Source organism: Helicoverpa zea, chromosome 21 (assembly GCF_022581195.2).
Source record: "Helicoverpa zea isolate HzStark_Cry1AcR chromosome 21, ilHelZeax1.1, whole genome shotgun sequence".
Taxonomy (NCBI): Eukaryota; Metazoa; Arthropoda; class Insecta; order Lepidoptera; family Noctuidae; genus Helicoverpa; species Helicoverpa zea.
In genome coordinates, this window is record NC_061472.1 from 3,425,046 (window position 1) to 3,441,612 (window position 16,567).

Sequence of the window (16,567 nt, forward strand, 5' to 3'; positions counted from 1 at the left end):
TATTCATAGTGATATTAAAATTGGGCCATAGCGGTGGCTTGTAGAGACGAAGTGTCCGCCCCATAGGGGGTTATGTTCATAAGATTGTTTTATGTTTTGCTTATTCGTGCATGATTTAGAAAATCTATATTATTGGCTATACTAATATTATAAAGAGGAAAACTTTGTTTGTTTGGTTGTAATGAATAGGCTCAAAAACTACTGGACCGTTTTAAAAAATTCTTTCATCATTTGAAAGCTACATTATCCACGAGTAGGGCTGCCATCTCGAATTTCACCAAACCCGGACATTTGGCGTAAATCGCATTTTTTCCCCGAAGGAGTACGATTTTTTTAAACAAAATAATACCTAATTTGTAATCCATTTACTATTAACACATACTTAAATCCAATGAGGTGCTTCCTTACATGAAAAGTGTCCGGGTTTTCCCCGGACACTTCTTGAAACCCCGCCCGGACGGCCTCCAAACGAGGACAAATCCGGGGAAACCCGGACGGATGGCAGCCCTATCCACGAGTAACATAGGCTATATTTTATCCCGGTACGGGTAGTAGTTACCACGGGAAAACGGCTAGTCTCAAATATAGGTGCAATTTGAATTTTGGCTAGGAAGGAGGTTAGGTATACTTAACGTCAATAGATAAAAAGTAATACCGTAGTCAGAAGGCAAGTCCTGGGGCCCGATTCTCCTAATTTTACTTAAGCGACATACGATTCACGTTCGACTCGATTCGATTGATCCAATCCAGACTCGATTACGATTGAAGCGTATGTGGCATTCCGCTATTTTTTCTTTGAAATAAACGTTTTTATCCTTTTCTGTCATTCAATAATGAATCATTTTGTCTGCAAATGATTTACGATTGCAAAATGATTGTACACCAAACTACCGTATAGACCAAAATCACCAAAATAGCAGACCAATCGCACACCAATCAAATGTCAATCGAATACGATTTGTCTTTTATTAGTAGCAGAATGCCCGATATGGTTAAAACTGCTATTGCGATCATATTGCGATTCGATTTCTATTCGATTTTGACATTATGAACTTAGGAGAATCGGGCCCCTGTCTAACCACTATGTACTTGAATTCAAGTTTTGAAACGATGACTACGTCTTAAATAACAAATCAATGGCTTGGTACTTACCTAAAAAAAATAAGCATTCTCTGACAAGAAGATGAAATAAAACACTTTGTTTTAGAGAATCAGTATTCTTTTTACACAGCTTTATTAAACCTAAACCTTACAACTGACGCCGTTATACTTAAAATATAATACGAATCTGACTCTTTTGCTAAGCTATAATTATGTTCAATAAAAATTTATATCTGAGAGATATATCGCTTCCCCAATTTATAAAATGAATACTACTATAACACATGAGTGCTCTTGCCACTAAACTTGGAATTTTATAACTTATATCTATCTAATATTAATATTCAAATATTAAACGAGGGCGATAATAATTCCATTTATCCTGGCACTGAGGAACATAGAGCTCAGGCTGCCAATTATTACATTAATGAGAATGTTATCACACATTTACTTTCGAAAGAATACAAAATGATTCTTATTCGCTTGGCGTATTTACAAATTTAAAACCATACCAATTAAAGAATTAGACTCTCCACTACATCAGCGTAAGATAGTGTTAAAATAATATAATTGAATAATTGTGATAAATAAATCAATATTGTGTATTAACGATACCACTAGTACCATTATCTGTACATGAATAAAACAGTCCCGCACAGAAACTTATAGCTAAAACATTGCAACATTATAAAAAAGTAATCTAATATAAACTATTTATTTAAAATTAATGTTCGCCGTCCGTTACGCAGACTGATATACAAAGTAGAAAAAATATACATGTCACCAGGTGTACAACAACAGATTTCGATAATGTTAGGTGCGTTTGGCCGGCAGTGACGGAGCGTGACGTCACCGGGTGCCGGCGGCCGCTAATGTCCGGTAAATAAAGGCTGTAGGACCGTGCCAGTGATTCGCATCGTATTGCTGCATTAGTTTCAAAGCCGCTTGCAGACTCGATGTGTAATCTGTAAGGAGAGACGACATTTATTAACTATTCGATAAGTGAACTGGAGTAATCATTCTGGCTGCTGGAAAGAATGACGTAATACGTGTTTTGTATAACTTTCTCAAGGATAGCTTGAAAACTTCAGTGTCTATAGTTTCATGCCGGTCTTCTCCATGAACTCTTTGGAACTGTGTAATAACCTTTTCATCATGATACTGTAGTCTCTCTGTTCTCTGTAGTGTATCCTTTGATAGTAATTAAGTTGCTGACCTTAGCTAGTGAGCAGCGCGATGTTGATCTCCTTGACCATCTTGACGCGGTGCAGCATCTTGGCGAGCGCCTGTCGGCTGAGCGCCTGCGTGGAGTACCACACGGGCGAGTCGGGCACGCACGACCGCTCCGGCTGCAGGTAGAACACGTCGTTGCGAGTCCGCACCGACTCCGGACTGTTGGAGAGTACGCTACAATGTTAGTGGTAGAGAGTGGACGGTTGGGAAGCCTACTTAGGTCTACTGAGTGCACCTGTGTAGATAGCTATATCATTTTATCTTAGCTCTGAATTTTTGCAAGAGTTTACCTATATGTCATCAGAAGTATCCTTATCTTCATTAACTATGTTTAATGCTAGTGGATTATGTCATTAATGTACAGACCTACTCGTCACTGGGATGCAGGGCTAAGACAAAATGGATACTAACTCCCTCACAATAGGTGCACTCCAACCATCTTACCAACTTCCCTGGACCCTATATCCAGAACAGACACGCCTCGATGGATGTTTCGGAAGGCACATTAAATTAAGGATCCTGTCAGATACTTGTTATGTGTTGCCCAGACAACTGGGTGAAGGAAAGCTGCTCCATGTACGCAATTGTATTGGGAAAATTATAGGTAGAGAAGAAACATTTTAATAAGTCTAGTATAACTAGCAAGTAAATATTTTAGCAAATTCAATGATATTTTCCAGCCACTTGCACATTCTTTCACAAATCGGCTACATATAAGAAGTTTACATACCATTTGGAAATATAGAATTCATATAGTTTCACAGGACACCTCAGTGGGTTCTCCTCGTTTTCTTGTTGTTCATATACTTTCTTCTTTCTTGAATTTGCTTCTGCAATGAAATAACAGTTTTGGGATTAATTACAATAATATTATTTGGGAACAGAGTAATAATCTTCGCTATTACAAAAGTAATTATCTCAGTTAAATAATGTTTTCGTTGAGAAAACTCAAACTCAATTTTTTTTATTTCAAATAGGCCTATGAAAGCTCTTTCGAAACGTCAAAGTTAGGTGCAAAAAAAATAACAACCAAATATTTTACATAATATATTTGGTGTAAAAGCCATTTGTACAGTTTTGTTCTGCTTGATTGCCTAGTTGTTCATTACACAAATGAAAACGCAGTCAACCATTTTTTTAAGAATACTTGTGAATTTATGTTCGTGCGGCACATGGGCGTCTATAAAGAATGTTACTTGCAAGATGACGGGATATAGAAGAGTATGGATGGAGAAAATATGCTGCGCTGACACCAAATAAAATTAGGATAAGGGCAGGAGGATGATAATGATGTATCGCACTTACCTAACGCAGATTGTGGAGGATAAAACCTTAGCAGTACATTCCTAGAGCCGGGTATTTTGGCCTGGCCCGGCTGGTTGGGATTCCTCTTCCAATGTTTCATTATGTGAGAGAATGATAGCTGCATATGCTCTTCTACCGTCTGTAAACCAAAACAGGTTTAATCAACATGTATTGACACTTTAAGGGGTCTACACACCAAAGCCGCTGACCCGGCGGCACAGCCCGGCGGCTTAGTGCCGGCGGGTTAACCCGGCGGCTTCAGAATGTCCAAGCCGAACGATTTTGCCGGTGGCAATGCCGGCGGCACGACTGCCGCGGCATGTGGTGTTCTAGTAATTGTCAAATACTCTATGAAAGCCGGCGGGCAACTGACTGAGTGAGTGGAGAGGGATGCCGTCGGCATCGGCATGCTGCCCCGCCGGCTTGCCCGCGCGGGCGCAAGCCGGCGGCATGATTGTACAAAATACCTGTGCCGCCGGCGTCAGCGGATTTGGTGTGTAGACACCTTTAGGGACAGCTATAGCATGTAGCTACATAGCATTGATACAGTATGGTACAAATTCTTTATCCAAACAAATGTGTTCAATGGATTCAAATACAGGGGGACTTGAATTAAGATATAAAGTAAGGTATTTATTAAGAGTGCAAATGGATTTGTAATATCTTGATTTAGGCTCACGAGGTTGTTGACTGGTCTGAAGAGTTCAGTCATTATGCTGAAATTCGTTTCAGCCAATGGCTCAATAGCCAAGAGCGTCGACATCTCGTTAGACTGTTGGATCAAGATCTTAATGCAGAAATCTGTATTTCTCTATGGAGCTCTGACCGCTGGTAGATTGGACCATGTTCCCGATGCTGGTGAGACACTATAGTATGACATGATATACGTACGACGAGGTTGAAGTGCTTGGTGTTGAAGAACATGAGCGTGGAGAGCAGCACGTGCGGCGAGTGGGCGCCCAGCTGCTTGCTCTCCCACAGGTGCTCCTCCTCCACGCGCGTCACTATGTACTCTGCGGAGGAAATATAAGCGTTAAATACGTTAGATATAATAGTAATAACGGCGTCCGAGCAGATTGTCGTCCACGGTGGATGTTCTCCTACAAGGAGATAAACCAGCTACGCAAGACATATTATGGTGCCGATGAAATGGCAATCCAACAAGATGAGAAATCAGATGCTGAATCGGCACTTTTGTACTGGCATAAATATCGGTCGGAAATATGTAAAACTATACGTAGTGTTCAAGATCTTTATTTTGACGGAGCTATGTTATTTTTTACACGAAAAAGCTTATACGAAACAACTAGTTCTGAGTAAACTGAATTTATGCGAATGTGAATTTGTTACGAAGATATGGAAATACATAAAAATACTTACGTGAGTCATTATATAAAACTGAGAACTTCCTCGCGACCTCGTCTAAGCAGTCGGTGAATTTCTCGTAGTAAGGGTCCGTAAATATATTGTCTATCCTACCGTTTTCAAACAGATATTGCTGTATACCTGAAACCAAACATAGACATTTAATTATACCGTTATGTGTATATTTTCGGTGCTATAATGAAGATGCACATTTTATTTTTTGAACTAGAATGTGTTAAATTAATCAATTTTATTATTGAACTTTCTTAGTAAAAAAAAATATTTTAGCTAATTTTTACCACTTTTCTGATCATTTAAATCACACATAAATAAAAAATCTCACCTAAAACCAAATAATAAATAGTATCGGGGGCGTATTCACTGCCGTTAGGTTTCCTCACTTCCTTGACGAACAAACAGAGCGAGTAGTTAAGTTCATCCGCAGTCAGTTGTAATATCTCCGACTTGAACGGTTTCCGTCGTATCGAACTCTTCTCGATTTCCGCGTTCTTCGTCATCACCCACTGTTTCCACGCGTTTACGCCGAATGTGTACTAGAAATGTAAAAGTAATGATTAGTTCTAGGTTGAAATAAGTGATAAAAGTGCATTTTCAGAGATTAAATAGTCATGTGAAAGCGCTTTAAACATGACGTGTTGGCAATTGACGGCAGTTTCATCAACATTTTAGAAATATTCGTGCTAAATTTGTTCTTGTTTGCAAGACCGAGTAGATTAAACGAACTCAATATGTAAACCGAATCATGCGGTTTATCGTGGAGCACGACTAAGGAGCATTGAAAGGGTGCATTGTAAGCTCGCGGGCCGTTTGCGAGATGTCCGCGAACTGTACGCGTGCATTTTAGTTCTTGCCTTGTTTGAGTTTGCGCTAAAGGGCGCGTCAAACCAGCAAACGGCTCGCGGGCGCAGCATTCGCCAGATGTGAACTTGCCCTTACATTACAGAGACCAATTTAGTATACGTTGAGTATATACCTTGAGACACATGTTGGCGTCAGGCTTCTCGGCGGGCTCGCGCGGCGGGTCGGGCAGCGGCGCGGGCGGCGGCTCGGCGCGGCGGCGCTTGGAGGAGCGCGCGGGGCGGGCGGCGGGGAGGGGCGCGGGGGCTCGCTTGCGGGGGGCGGCGGACGCGCGGAGGGCGGCCACGGCGCGCTGCTGCTCCAGCACCATCATGTGGTGGTGGTGCAGGTTCTCGCCTTCCAGACCTGACCAATAACACCACCAATTATGACAATGTATCTTTCGTCGTCTCTGCCGAAAAATGGCCAACGATGAACCAAGGCCTCCCCTAAACTATACAAGATTTCATAAAAAATTCAATTACATATTTTGAATTTTTTCAATATTTTTTTCGTCGATAAAATTAAACATTAGATTCTCTTATTACAATTTGTAAACATTACATAAATTCACACTGTACACATAACTTTCAATCCTTACAATTTTCGCAAGAGATATTTAGGTTCCCACGAGATACAGATGAACGGGTATATCCTAATTAATATTAATACTCAGTGACTCACCAGGCATCCCGGGATGTGAGCTAGGTGTGATAGTGTTCGCCGTCATAGCTGACTCCAGATCCACAGGCTGGTCTTCATATTCCGTGGCCATTTTCAATGCCATTTGTAGCATGTCCTCTCCGAAAGCATTGTTGCCGTCTATACCGGCTACTGGGCTGAAGGTTTCCTCTGTAAAAAACAAAATGTTATGGAATTGAATGAATCTTCCCCTTTTTTGAGGGGGTTAAAAATTTGTCACGTTGTATAACCTAGAGGTATGAATTGTAAAAATTAGCTGTATTATTATGTATGGAAATTGTGTTGATAATGTATTACTGCATTATTTCGGTTGAACTTGTGACAAGTTATGACTAATGGTGCGTTTACACGCTTGCCAAGGCTTGGCAAGCCCCCACAATCGCAAGGGCCGTTTGTGTGGCTTGCCTGAGCTTATGGGTGCTTGCTTCCGATCCAGTGATCGAGTGCCGATTTTTTATGTAGATACAGTCACAAGCGTGTAAACGCCTTTCAAATCTCAAACGCGATTTGTGGAGATTCTCGGCTGTTTGCCGTTTGCCACGGCTTGGCAAGCGTATAAACGTACAGTCAAACGCCAACGCGATTTATAGAGATTACCAGCTTTTAACAAAATGGATTAGTAGTAGTCTAAACACTTATTAAGTAAGACAGATAAACTTGTCTGACCAGCGTAAGACTGACTTTAAAAGTAACAAATGAAAATGCGGCCGAATCATGTCTCGTTCCCATAAATTGACTTTATAAAGGGCGAAACGCTTATTTTTGAATTCACGAAGTAGCATTAACAATGTTTTTTATGTGTGTACTTAAAAATAAAGTATTCGCGAGACACTTCAACATCGCGTGTCAACACCAATCTGTCTAACTTCGATGCTTATCACGATACCGAAGTTCTTTCAAATTGGACGAATTTGAATTGATTCAGTCATTGAAGACTGCGGAGCGATTGTCTGTAAATAAATCCCAAGCTCTTCTCAAGATCTCTATTCAAGTCCTGTTAGTTATAACGCCATCAACTCACAGTTAAGTAGAATTTATATACATTTTTGTATACATACCATTCTCCGCATCCGTATCAGAATCACTCTGATCCTTCTTCTTGTCTCCGGCTACCATTTCAGCCATCATCAGCAATTCAGCTTCAAACGGATCCGTGGGCATCTTATCATGAATCTTATTGATTTCCTTCATGATGCCTTTAGCCGAATTCCTAGTCGTAGGTATGAAGACCGGCGTAGGTATAGGTATGGGTATAGGCACGGGTACTGGGAAGGGTAACGACCACATCGCGCAGGGTACAGGAACATAAATAGGGACGGGAACAGGGATAAGTACTCGTCGTTCTAAACTAGGGTCTGTTTGGCATTCCTTAGTGCATGGGTGCGGTCGACAGGAGACGCCTTTGGAAACCATCATAGGTTTGGACATGGTTGCCTTGTTTGCTACTTCTCTTGGAGGTAATGTTTTGACAATAACGTGGTTGTATATTTTTGGGGGCGGAGGAGGAGGGGGAGTTGGGGGTTTAGGGGGTGGTGGAGGTGTTTTGGGGGCGGCTGGGGGCTCGGGTTCAGGGGTAGGTTGTACTTGTAAGCGCTTGGACTTCTGCCGCGTCATGGAAGGCATGAGAGGCGGCGGCGCGGCCAAGGACTGTACGCTTGATATCACTGGCATGCCGCCTGCACGTTGTTGTTGGCCTTTCGCCGCTGCTGAAAAACAAAAAAAGTTACTTATAGAATCTCTAAAACGGCTGCAGTGATTTTGACGCGGGTGAATATACAAGCCTATTTGAAACATACTTTGTTATTGCATTTATCTTGTGTTAAATAAACGTTTTATATATTCTTACTATTATTTTTAGCTGCCCCGGGGTATGTCCGTCGCGGCGCCCCAGTAGGAACTGCTTTCTGCTGGTCGATGGACTCGCCCGGCAGTAGAGGAGGCGCGTGTTTTGAGTATTGACCCTGTATTGTAGAAAGAGCTTTAGATACACACGTAAAAATATATGATTTTCCGTCAATTTCAGAAACGTCCATCAAAGTTAAAGCTTCATTAAATCTATTGCTGTCACTTTTTATCTTGTTGACAAAGAAAGTGTTAGCAATAAATTTAATGAAGCTTTAACTTTAATGGACCTTTTAGCAACTGACGATTTGTCATCAGAGTTAATTATATAAATCAAGTTTGGATGCATGAAATGTTTGTTACTCTTTCGAGAAAAAACTACTGAGTGGATTTTGATGAAATATTTAGGCTACTTTACATCAAGCTGCGAGAAGTAATGAAACAGTGTCATGGGTGAAACTGGTGCAAAGTGCTATTAAATAATTCAATACAAATTAGTACTATAATTTAGCTCTCGTTTGTATTCTCATTTTTCATACTTTGTAATTTGATTCAAAGGTGTAATAAGATAGTAATCTCACCTGGAATGTCATGACACACTGGTAGGAGCAGAAATTCCTCACTGTTGCATCTGACATCGTCAAATGGTATTGCGCCAACGACGACCGTTTGCACATATCACATTTTGTTCTGAAAATATATAAATTTGCTTTAGACTTTGTCATAGTTTTATAAGTTTGCTTATAGTGCAAATAGACGGTACTTTTTTCCGAAAATTATTACCCTTTTTCATTTTTTTCAAAGCACACAAATAGATTTTTTGAGTGAACTCTGCTGACAGTACATGTGACGGGACAAAGAGTCGCTTACTTTTACCTGAATCATTAAAGGTATCAATAATGGTTCAGAATACTTAATTCAGTCAACTAGACAAATAAAAGCCAACTTCAACTAACCTTCTGGAAGACACAGCATTAACAGAAACCTGGTAGAGATTCAAGCAGTTGAGCGAGCACATCATGATAGCCTGTCCATTGGGCTGCACTTTCCTTATCATATCGAAATTATACTTCTTGACTTTACACCAGTTACACGGAACTATATGCCTTGAGTTACTTATGTACACATTCATACACGACTTTGAACAGAAACAGTGGGCGTTTGAACCTTCGTAGATTGTGAAGCATTTACTTTGTTTGCGTTCGAAGTATTTTTTGCACCAGCGGCATTGGTCTGTGAAAGGAAGTATACTTTTGAGGTTTCGGTGATAATGCAGTTTAAGGAACACATTCTAAAAAAAAAGGGAATAAGGAACAGATTTTGTTATTGCAAGACAAGACTTACGTATGTACGACATAGCGCAAATAAAACTCGTCTAAGCTGAGTATAAGATTATTTCACTGGATAATTTTGTGAAATTTCCGACGAAGTAAAAAAAAAATTAGAAAAGAATCAATAGCTTATTTAAAACTAGAACTTACCAGGAAAAATATTGTTGACGAACTTAAACGCCGCAAAGCAAGGATCGGAACACAACCTTTGCGACGCTTCCTCACTGACTTCGACTTCAATAGCCGTCGCCTTTTCTAACGAGCACACCGCACACTTCGCCCACACCGGCTGAGGTATCGGGTTTTTACTCATCTGGTCGAACTTCTCCATACAAGCTTGAGAACAGAAGTCTTTAAACTGCCCTTTATCACCAACAGGAGCCAGAAAACCTTGGTGCCCAACAGATATATCCCTCTGACAATAACAACATATCTTCAAGCCTTTCTTAAATTCCTCTAAACACGCCCAATTGCAAAACTGACGAATATCAAAGCCAAATCTTACGCAATATTTCCCTAAACTAGTGTGTTGTACAGCATTCTTACAATTCGCGCATCTCGCGCCGATTTTGTTCTGATATCTGCCTAAACACATTCCATCACAGAAGTCCATGGTTTCCCACGTCAGTATTTTCTCGTCTGAAGCAAGTATAAGCGAACATTGGTTACATTTCCGTATAAAAGTCCGTTCTCTCTCTTCCCTCGCGGCTTGCACCATTGCCGGAGTCTTCGCCTGTATTTTGTAAGCTTCGTCTAAATATTTATCCGTGGCATTGCTAATAACTTTTAATTTCAATAATGGAGGATTTTGCGGTTGTGTGGGCTGTTGTTTTCTGGGCATTCGCTTCTTTTTGATCAAGTACCTACCATTTTCTTTGCCATTTAAACTCTTTATACACGAATTTTCGCAAACAAAGCGTACCTCCCCATACCTGGCCAATGAGAAAGCGCATTTTTTGTGCTCGTTACAAACGAAACATACAGCTTCCTTAGCATTCACCATTTCGTCGACGATGATTCTTCGTCTTTTGAAGACGTACTTTTCCGCTTCATCGGCCATCATGCTGTTGAGGCAGGTCATGGAGCAGTAGTTGGTATCTTCTCCATCGTAATTGTAGTAGAAATAGCAGATTTTTTTTTCTTCACACTCTGAGCATGTTAGGGTTTTGGGTGGTATTTCTTCTATTAAATATTTTTTGTGCGTGATTGTGTACTGTCCCGGGTGCGCTGTTTGGAAGTCCTTGACGCAGGTTTCGCTGCAGATGTAAGACATTTCGTTTTCCTTCATGGAGACGCGGTAGGTGCAAGGCTGGTCTTCTTTGTTACACTGAGCGCACGTGCTATCGAAGGAACTGATCTCTTGTATAATGTGCGTCACATTTTCGTCGGCTTCAACCGAGTCGTCGTGTTCATTTTCATTTTCTTTGTCTGAAAAATTGAAAGGTATGATTAATTGAAGAAATCTTTGCAGACACAGATATACATTTTATAGTAGGTATTAAACAGTAGAAATAGTAGTAGATCAAATTACTTTCGTATTTCCTATATTCTTTCTTAGTTTGGGGACTACTGTCTTCCTACACTTACCTCCACCATTTTCCTGCGAGGCATCCTCATGAGCGACATCCGTCTCGGCATGCTCTTCCTCAGGAACCTCACAGTTAGCATGTTCCTCTGTACTGACTTCCGCATCAGGTTCCTTCTCCTCTTTAGGTATAGCTGCCTCTGCCGCTGATGCTGCTTCTGTGAAAAATCAAGTCATTATTAGTCATCATCTCAGCCTTCAGACGGACATATGACAGGACAACCTTTTGTCTGTGTGAACAGCTTGTTTTGAGGACTTAAATGACCAATTTTATGATATTAAATATTTTACAAATAGCTGTCCTAGAGTCCACAAAGCAAAGATACTCTATTGATGGTGTTGGAGTTCGGATACAAATCATCATGTGATTTATCCCACTATACTACAACATTTTCCAGATACTAGAATGATCCTGCCTGGCCTCTTGGTTTCTTTTTCATACTGCCATCATCTAGATTTTTTAGGGCATTTATCAGAACATATATACAGTACATAGTTTGTGGATATGTGTTAAAATTGCCATGTACACCTGTAACTAGGAATATAAACTACCTTCAGCCAGTTTCCTCTTCTCAGCTAAAGCTTTCTCTGCTTCAGCCTTGTCAGCCTCAGATATCTCCCTCTCAATGTCCGGCAGGAGGCACACTTCCTCATCAGCACCGGGCTCATCCTCCAATTCTGTTACCCCACTCTCGTCTATAGGGTGATCTGTAATTTAATAATTGGCAAGTTCATAACGCTGCTGTTTTTATACTGATTTGATTAGTTGCAGAATTTGGAAATCTATGATTATGTTATCTATCTATGGCATCTATGGCAAATAAGTGAATTGGAATTTATGCTTCAACCACATCATTGGAAGGGGGAACTTCTTTAAACGTGGAGATAAAAAATACCATCATCTATTCCAGGGTACAACATGCTTTATATACAGCAAGGAAGTCAATTGAGTTCTTTTACTGTACAAATTCATCCAACAAAGTGATTTTTGAGCTTTTATTACAAGGAAATATGTATAAGCATGTCAAAAGGTTTATGACTTATATACGAAATTCATAGAATGAGCTTACAATAGAGTGCTTTAACTTCAATGACACAAAAGTAAAATGTTAAATATTACCTGCATGATGTTCATCATCATCATCATGCACATCACCCTCAGCATGATGATCATCACCGTCAGCGTTGTGATCATCATCGTCATCATCCAAGTTGACTGTTACTGACATATCTGACTTCTCCCCTGTTTCGTTCACTTGACTAGAGTCCGTTGTATCTTTTAGAAGGGCATCGAAAGGATCTAAAGCCTGGAAATAAAAGTAATTTGATTAGAATCAAATTGTTTTTGTATTATTTTGAACCTTATAATTTAAAGTTACATTTACATTTAAGAATTACTTTTGTATGCATTTAAGCATAGATAAAATAGCATTTTCCATGATTTACTGAATTCATGGTAATCAATTGTTTTATTACCTGTGTATGATCCTCTTGACTTTCATCAACTGAAACATGAGGTGCAGTCTCAAACTCAGGCTTTCCCACCTCATCATTGTCCTTTTTATCTTCACTATCAATTATTTCTACTTTATCATCATCATTATTGATCTTTTCTAATTTTTGTTCCTTGTCTAAAACCTCAACTTTGTCAATATCGTCATCAATTTTTATTGTATCTGCTTTCTCAGTACTCTCATCAACTTTTACAGTACTTTCATCAACTTTTGCAGTATCTTCATCAATTTTTACACTAAGATTGTCAATAGCTGCCTCTTGACTACTTTCTTGGCTGACTTCGGTTGTTTCTTGGCTAACTTCAGTTGTTTCTTGACTGACTTCAGTTGTTTCTTGGCTGTTTTCTGGTTTATCTTGGGTGGCTTCTGCCTCGCTAATATCTTGACTGGTAGATTCTTGACTGGGTACATCTGGGGAAGTTGATTCTGTTGGTAACTCATCTTTTAATTTATCCTCCTCTGTATTTGTTTCACTGTCTTGTGATTCTTCTATTTTATCAGCTATGTCTGCTGTAATTAAGAAAATATGTGTTTAAGTAAATGGAAAAGCTATGTTCTAATTTGTTTTGTAAATATGGACTGTTTCATACTCAAATTTGAAATTGAAATCTAGGAACAGATTGAAAAGACAATAACTATTAGGAAAATACATCATGAAAATCAACTTGATTTCAATGATAATAACAATACTGATAAGTCCTTGCATTCTTCAATAATGCACATAAATAACTTGTTATGTCTAGGAACAACATTTAAAATACTAATGAAATATTGTAATTTAAATACCATAGTGATATGTAATGAAGTAGAAGGATAGACATAACATAGGTATAGTTTTTCTTACAAAGTTAACTGTGGGGAAGTCCCAAGATAAAATCACCATAACAATGTAGTTTTTTCTCTGTAAAAATATTGACATAAATGTAAGAGGTCAGATAAGCAGTCAGACTTAAGTTAATGTTATTTGGTTAGCCATAGTAATAAAACCAGTTTAGACTGGCACTATGTTCAAATATCATTGCAGTTTATAAAGAGACTTCTGGTTTGGATATAAAAAAAAAACAACATTGCTTGATAATATTTATACAAGTAAAGAAGAAGAAGTAAACTTAAGGTTTGATGTGCAGAATTAATGATAACATGGTTAATGATTTATGCAAAGACTGTTACTTGTGGATTAAATTCGATAGAAAATAATTATGTCAGCAAGCAACCTATACCAGCCATAAATAATTGGGGTACAGGCAGAGGTATGATGTTGTGATGAATTACATGTACAAAATATGTAAACATTGAATAAAAACTGTTGTAAGAGACAAAAAAAGGAATAGAAATAAAGATAGTAAAAGCTAATAACTGGACAAAAAGCTCCATTTCTCAGAACCTTAAAATTTTTAACAACTAAAAATATTAAATTATGATAAAAAACACTTGAACTTACCATCATCCTTTACATCCTCTTGGCTCTCAGCATCAGTAGTATCTGTCACATCTTTCTTACTGTCACCAATATCACTTTTAACACTACTACTGTCCTCAGTAGTCACATCATGGTCTACATGGTTCTGTAATTCACTGTCACCTTCACCAACTGGTTCTGTCACACTTTTGGTTACATCACTGTCAATTTTCACATCACTACTTGAGTCTTTCGCTTCACTGACGTCGGCACCAGCGTCTCCACTCCCCGACACCTCGCCAGCCTCAGCAACATCAGGTTTTTCAGCTGCCGCATTGTCGCCAGACCCCTGGCTTACGTCTTCACTTGGTTTCTCTGGCAAACTCTCTTTTTCATCCATTTTTCCAATCTAATTGGAAATATATCGTCAAATTAACCCCCAAAGGTCATCTGAAATCATCGTAATGCAATATGAGGGCACTCAACCAGAATTCCCTGTCAATAATAATCGCCGCACCCGGCAGAATAGTTTTTAGGTTATGATGCTATACGGTACAAGCTCAAGCATACAAAATAATAGTAAAATATTACTTCAAGTTACAAGTAAGCACAACACGTACTACTTTAACAAAATGTTGTTCTAGGAGATTAATTCTCGAGACAAGAACAGTAATACATGCTATATGACGCCAATCATTAGGCAAGCCACACGTCCCGCGCTTATTTCGACTTGGAATACAGAACAGTAGAAATAACCATTAGGTAAGGTAATAAGCTACATGTAAAGTACATGAACAAAAAGACATAAGTATCACAGTGGCTACACTGTAATATGTGTAAAATTAATTGATATTACTTCAATCAACTACAACAAGGCTGTCAGGGAAGTTTCTTTGTACAGAAAAATGAAAGGTCATTCGGGTGCTAGTAAATTAAAACAGACAACATATGAATGGCAAGAAAATATTGAATCATACTTAGATATACATAATTCAATAGAATAAACTTAAACGACTTACTTATTAAAAAATCGTACACAATTCACGTAAAAGCACAACAAACGGCCACCATTTTGGAATCAACTTGCCCCTGCCAAATTGTTGCGGAAATGCATTAACTGTCAGAGTGAGCCCTAATAAAATATCTCATCGTCAGTTATACGATTGCTTTAATAATTCAATTTTATAAATCAATTGTTGCTTTTCAAAATAAGATACTGAAATTATAATCTAAGAAAACGTCTAAACATCTTAATAAGTAATTTAACCATAATTACGTTTGTATTGTTATATTGGTACAAGGTGACGCTTACTTTAGTGATGGGATATGGGATCACGGTCTTTATCGTTGTATAATATTGTTTTTTACTTTTTCTCGAATCATAGTACAGCAAGTTAGCATTTGTTTTATCCCTTACGTCATCAAAATTCTACATTCAAAATCATAAAGTTTTTTGTTTATCTAAGGGTGCGTCCACATCTGGCGAATGCGCAGCACGCGAGCCGATCGCGAGCTGTCCGCGAGCTGCGCGCGTGCAGTCACTGCAATAGTTCGGTGCGCCTCTTTAGCGCAACTCACGCAAGGCTCGTATAGATCTGCGCGCAATCAGTTCTCGCCCTTACAGTTCCATATATTGGCTCAGTACTATTGAAGATGGCAGACGTCGCGCGCCGCCTGCGCGCCGCTCCCGTGCGGCGCTAAGGTCGCGCGCGAGCTGCGCGCGGGCGGCGCAGAAGCGGCGCACGAACAAAAATGCACGCGCGCAGCTCGCGGACAGCTCGCGATCGGCTCGCGTGCTGCGCATTCGCGGCGCATTCGCCAGACGTGGACGCACCCTTATATCGTTTTCAAATTCATGAATACAATCTTTCAAAAGAAAACAATTTTGAGCTTTGTTTCAATGGGACTAAAAGATACAGAACAATGTAGAATTGAGTGGTTTTGTCATGATCTTTGATCATATTTGGAAAGCACTGTGTTAAATGAATAACAAAAATGATCAAGTAGGTTGTGGAAGTTATTTTGGGGAGCCGATCGATATCGACAAAACTTTGGCACGAAACTAACACTATCATGAAATCGAGGCCCATTATGGCCCTTGATGACTAGCAAACTGAAATGGCTAAATCTCCTAAATCTAAATAAACGCAGAGACTAATGAAAATGTTTAGTAGTTATAATAATTCTTGAAATAAATACTGAGAATCATCAATTTGCAGGTTGATTTCTACAAGTTATAAAACCCTGACTGGATAACCCATGACAAATCATAGAATCGTGATCAAACTCCAACACTATTATTCTAACATCGGTTTCTTTAAAGGAACAGGCA

At 39.3% G+C, this 16,567-nt stretch overlaps 1 protein-coding gene across 5 annotated transcripts; it reads right to left on the minus strand.

Moving 5' to 3' along the window:
- Nucleotides 1–1,201: 1,201 nt before the first annotated feature.
- On the minus strand, nucleotides 1,202–15,510 carry LOC124640711 (zinc finger MYM-type protein 3). 5 transcript variants are annotated; one of them, XM_047178606.1, is made up of 20 exons: nucleotides 15,255–15,510; nucleotides 14,278–14,685; nucleotides 12,799–13,343; nucleotides 12,443–12,629; nucleotides 11,875–12,030; nucleotides 11,325–11,480; nucleotides 9,888–11,165; nucleotides 9,363–9,639; nucleotides 8,988–9,096; nucleotides 8,411–8,525; nucleotides 7,623–8,270; nucleotides 6,547–6,714; nucleotides 5,999–6,228; nucleotides 5,348–5,558; nucleotides 5,020–5,145; nucleotides 4,531–4,652; nucleotides 3,640–3,778; nucleotides 3,065–3,164; nucleotides 2,318–2,508; nucleotides 1,202–2,066 (listed from the first exon to the last, which is right to left on the minus strand). In XM_047178606.1, exons 2-19 carry the CDS (start codon nucleotides 14,633–14,635, stop codon nucleotides 2,319–2,321), a joined length of 5,115 nt encoding a protein of 1,704 aa, XP_047034562.1. In that variant the 5' UTR covers nucleotides 14,636–14,685; nucleotides 15,255–15,510; the 3' UTR covers nucleotides 1,202–2,066; nucleotide 2,318. The 5 variants fall into 5 exon arrangements, with proteins under 5 accessions (XP_047034562.1, XP_047034564.1, XP_047034561.1 ...); XM_047178608.1 differs by having other exon boundaries at nucleotides 2,318–2,493; nucleotides 7,623–8,267; nucleotides 12,799–13,346; nucleotides 15,255–15,509; XM_047178605.1 differs by having other exon boundaries at nucleotides 7,623–8,267; nucleotides 12,799–13,346; nucleotides 15,255–15,509.
- Between the last annotated feature and the right edge of the window lie 1,057 nt (nucleotides 15,511–16,567).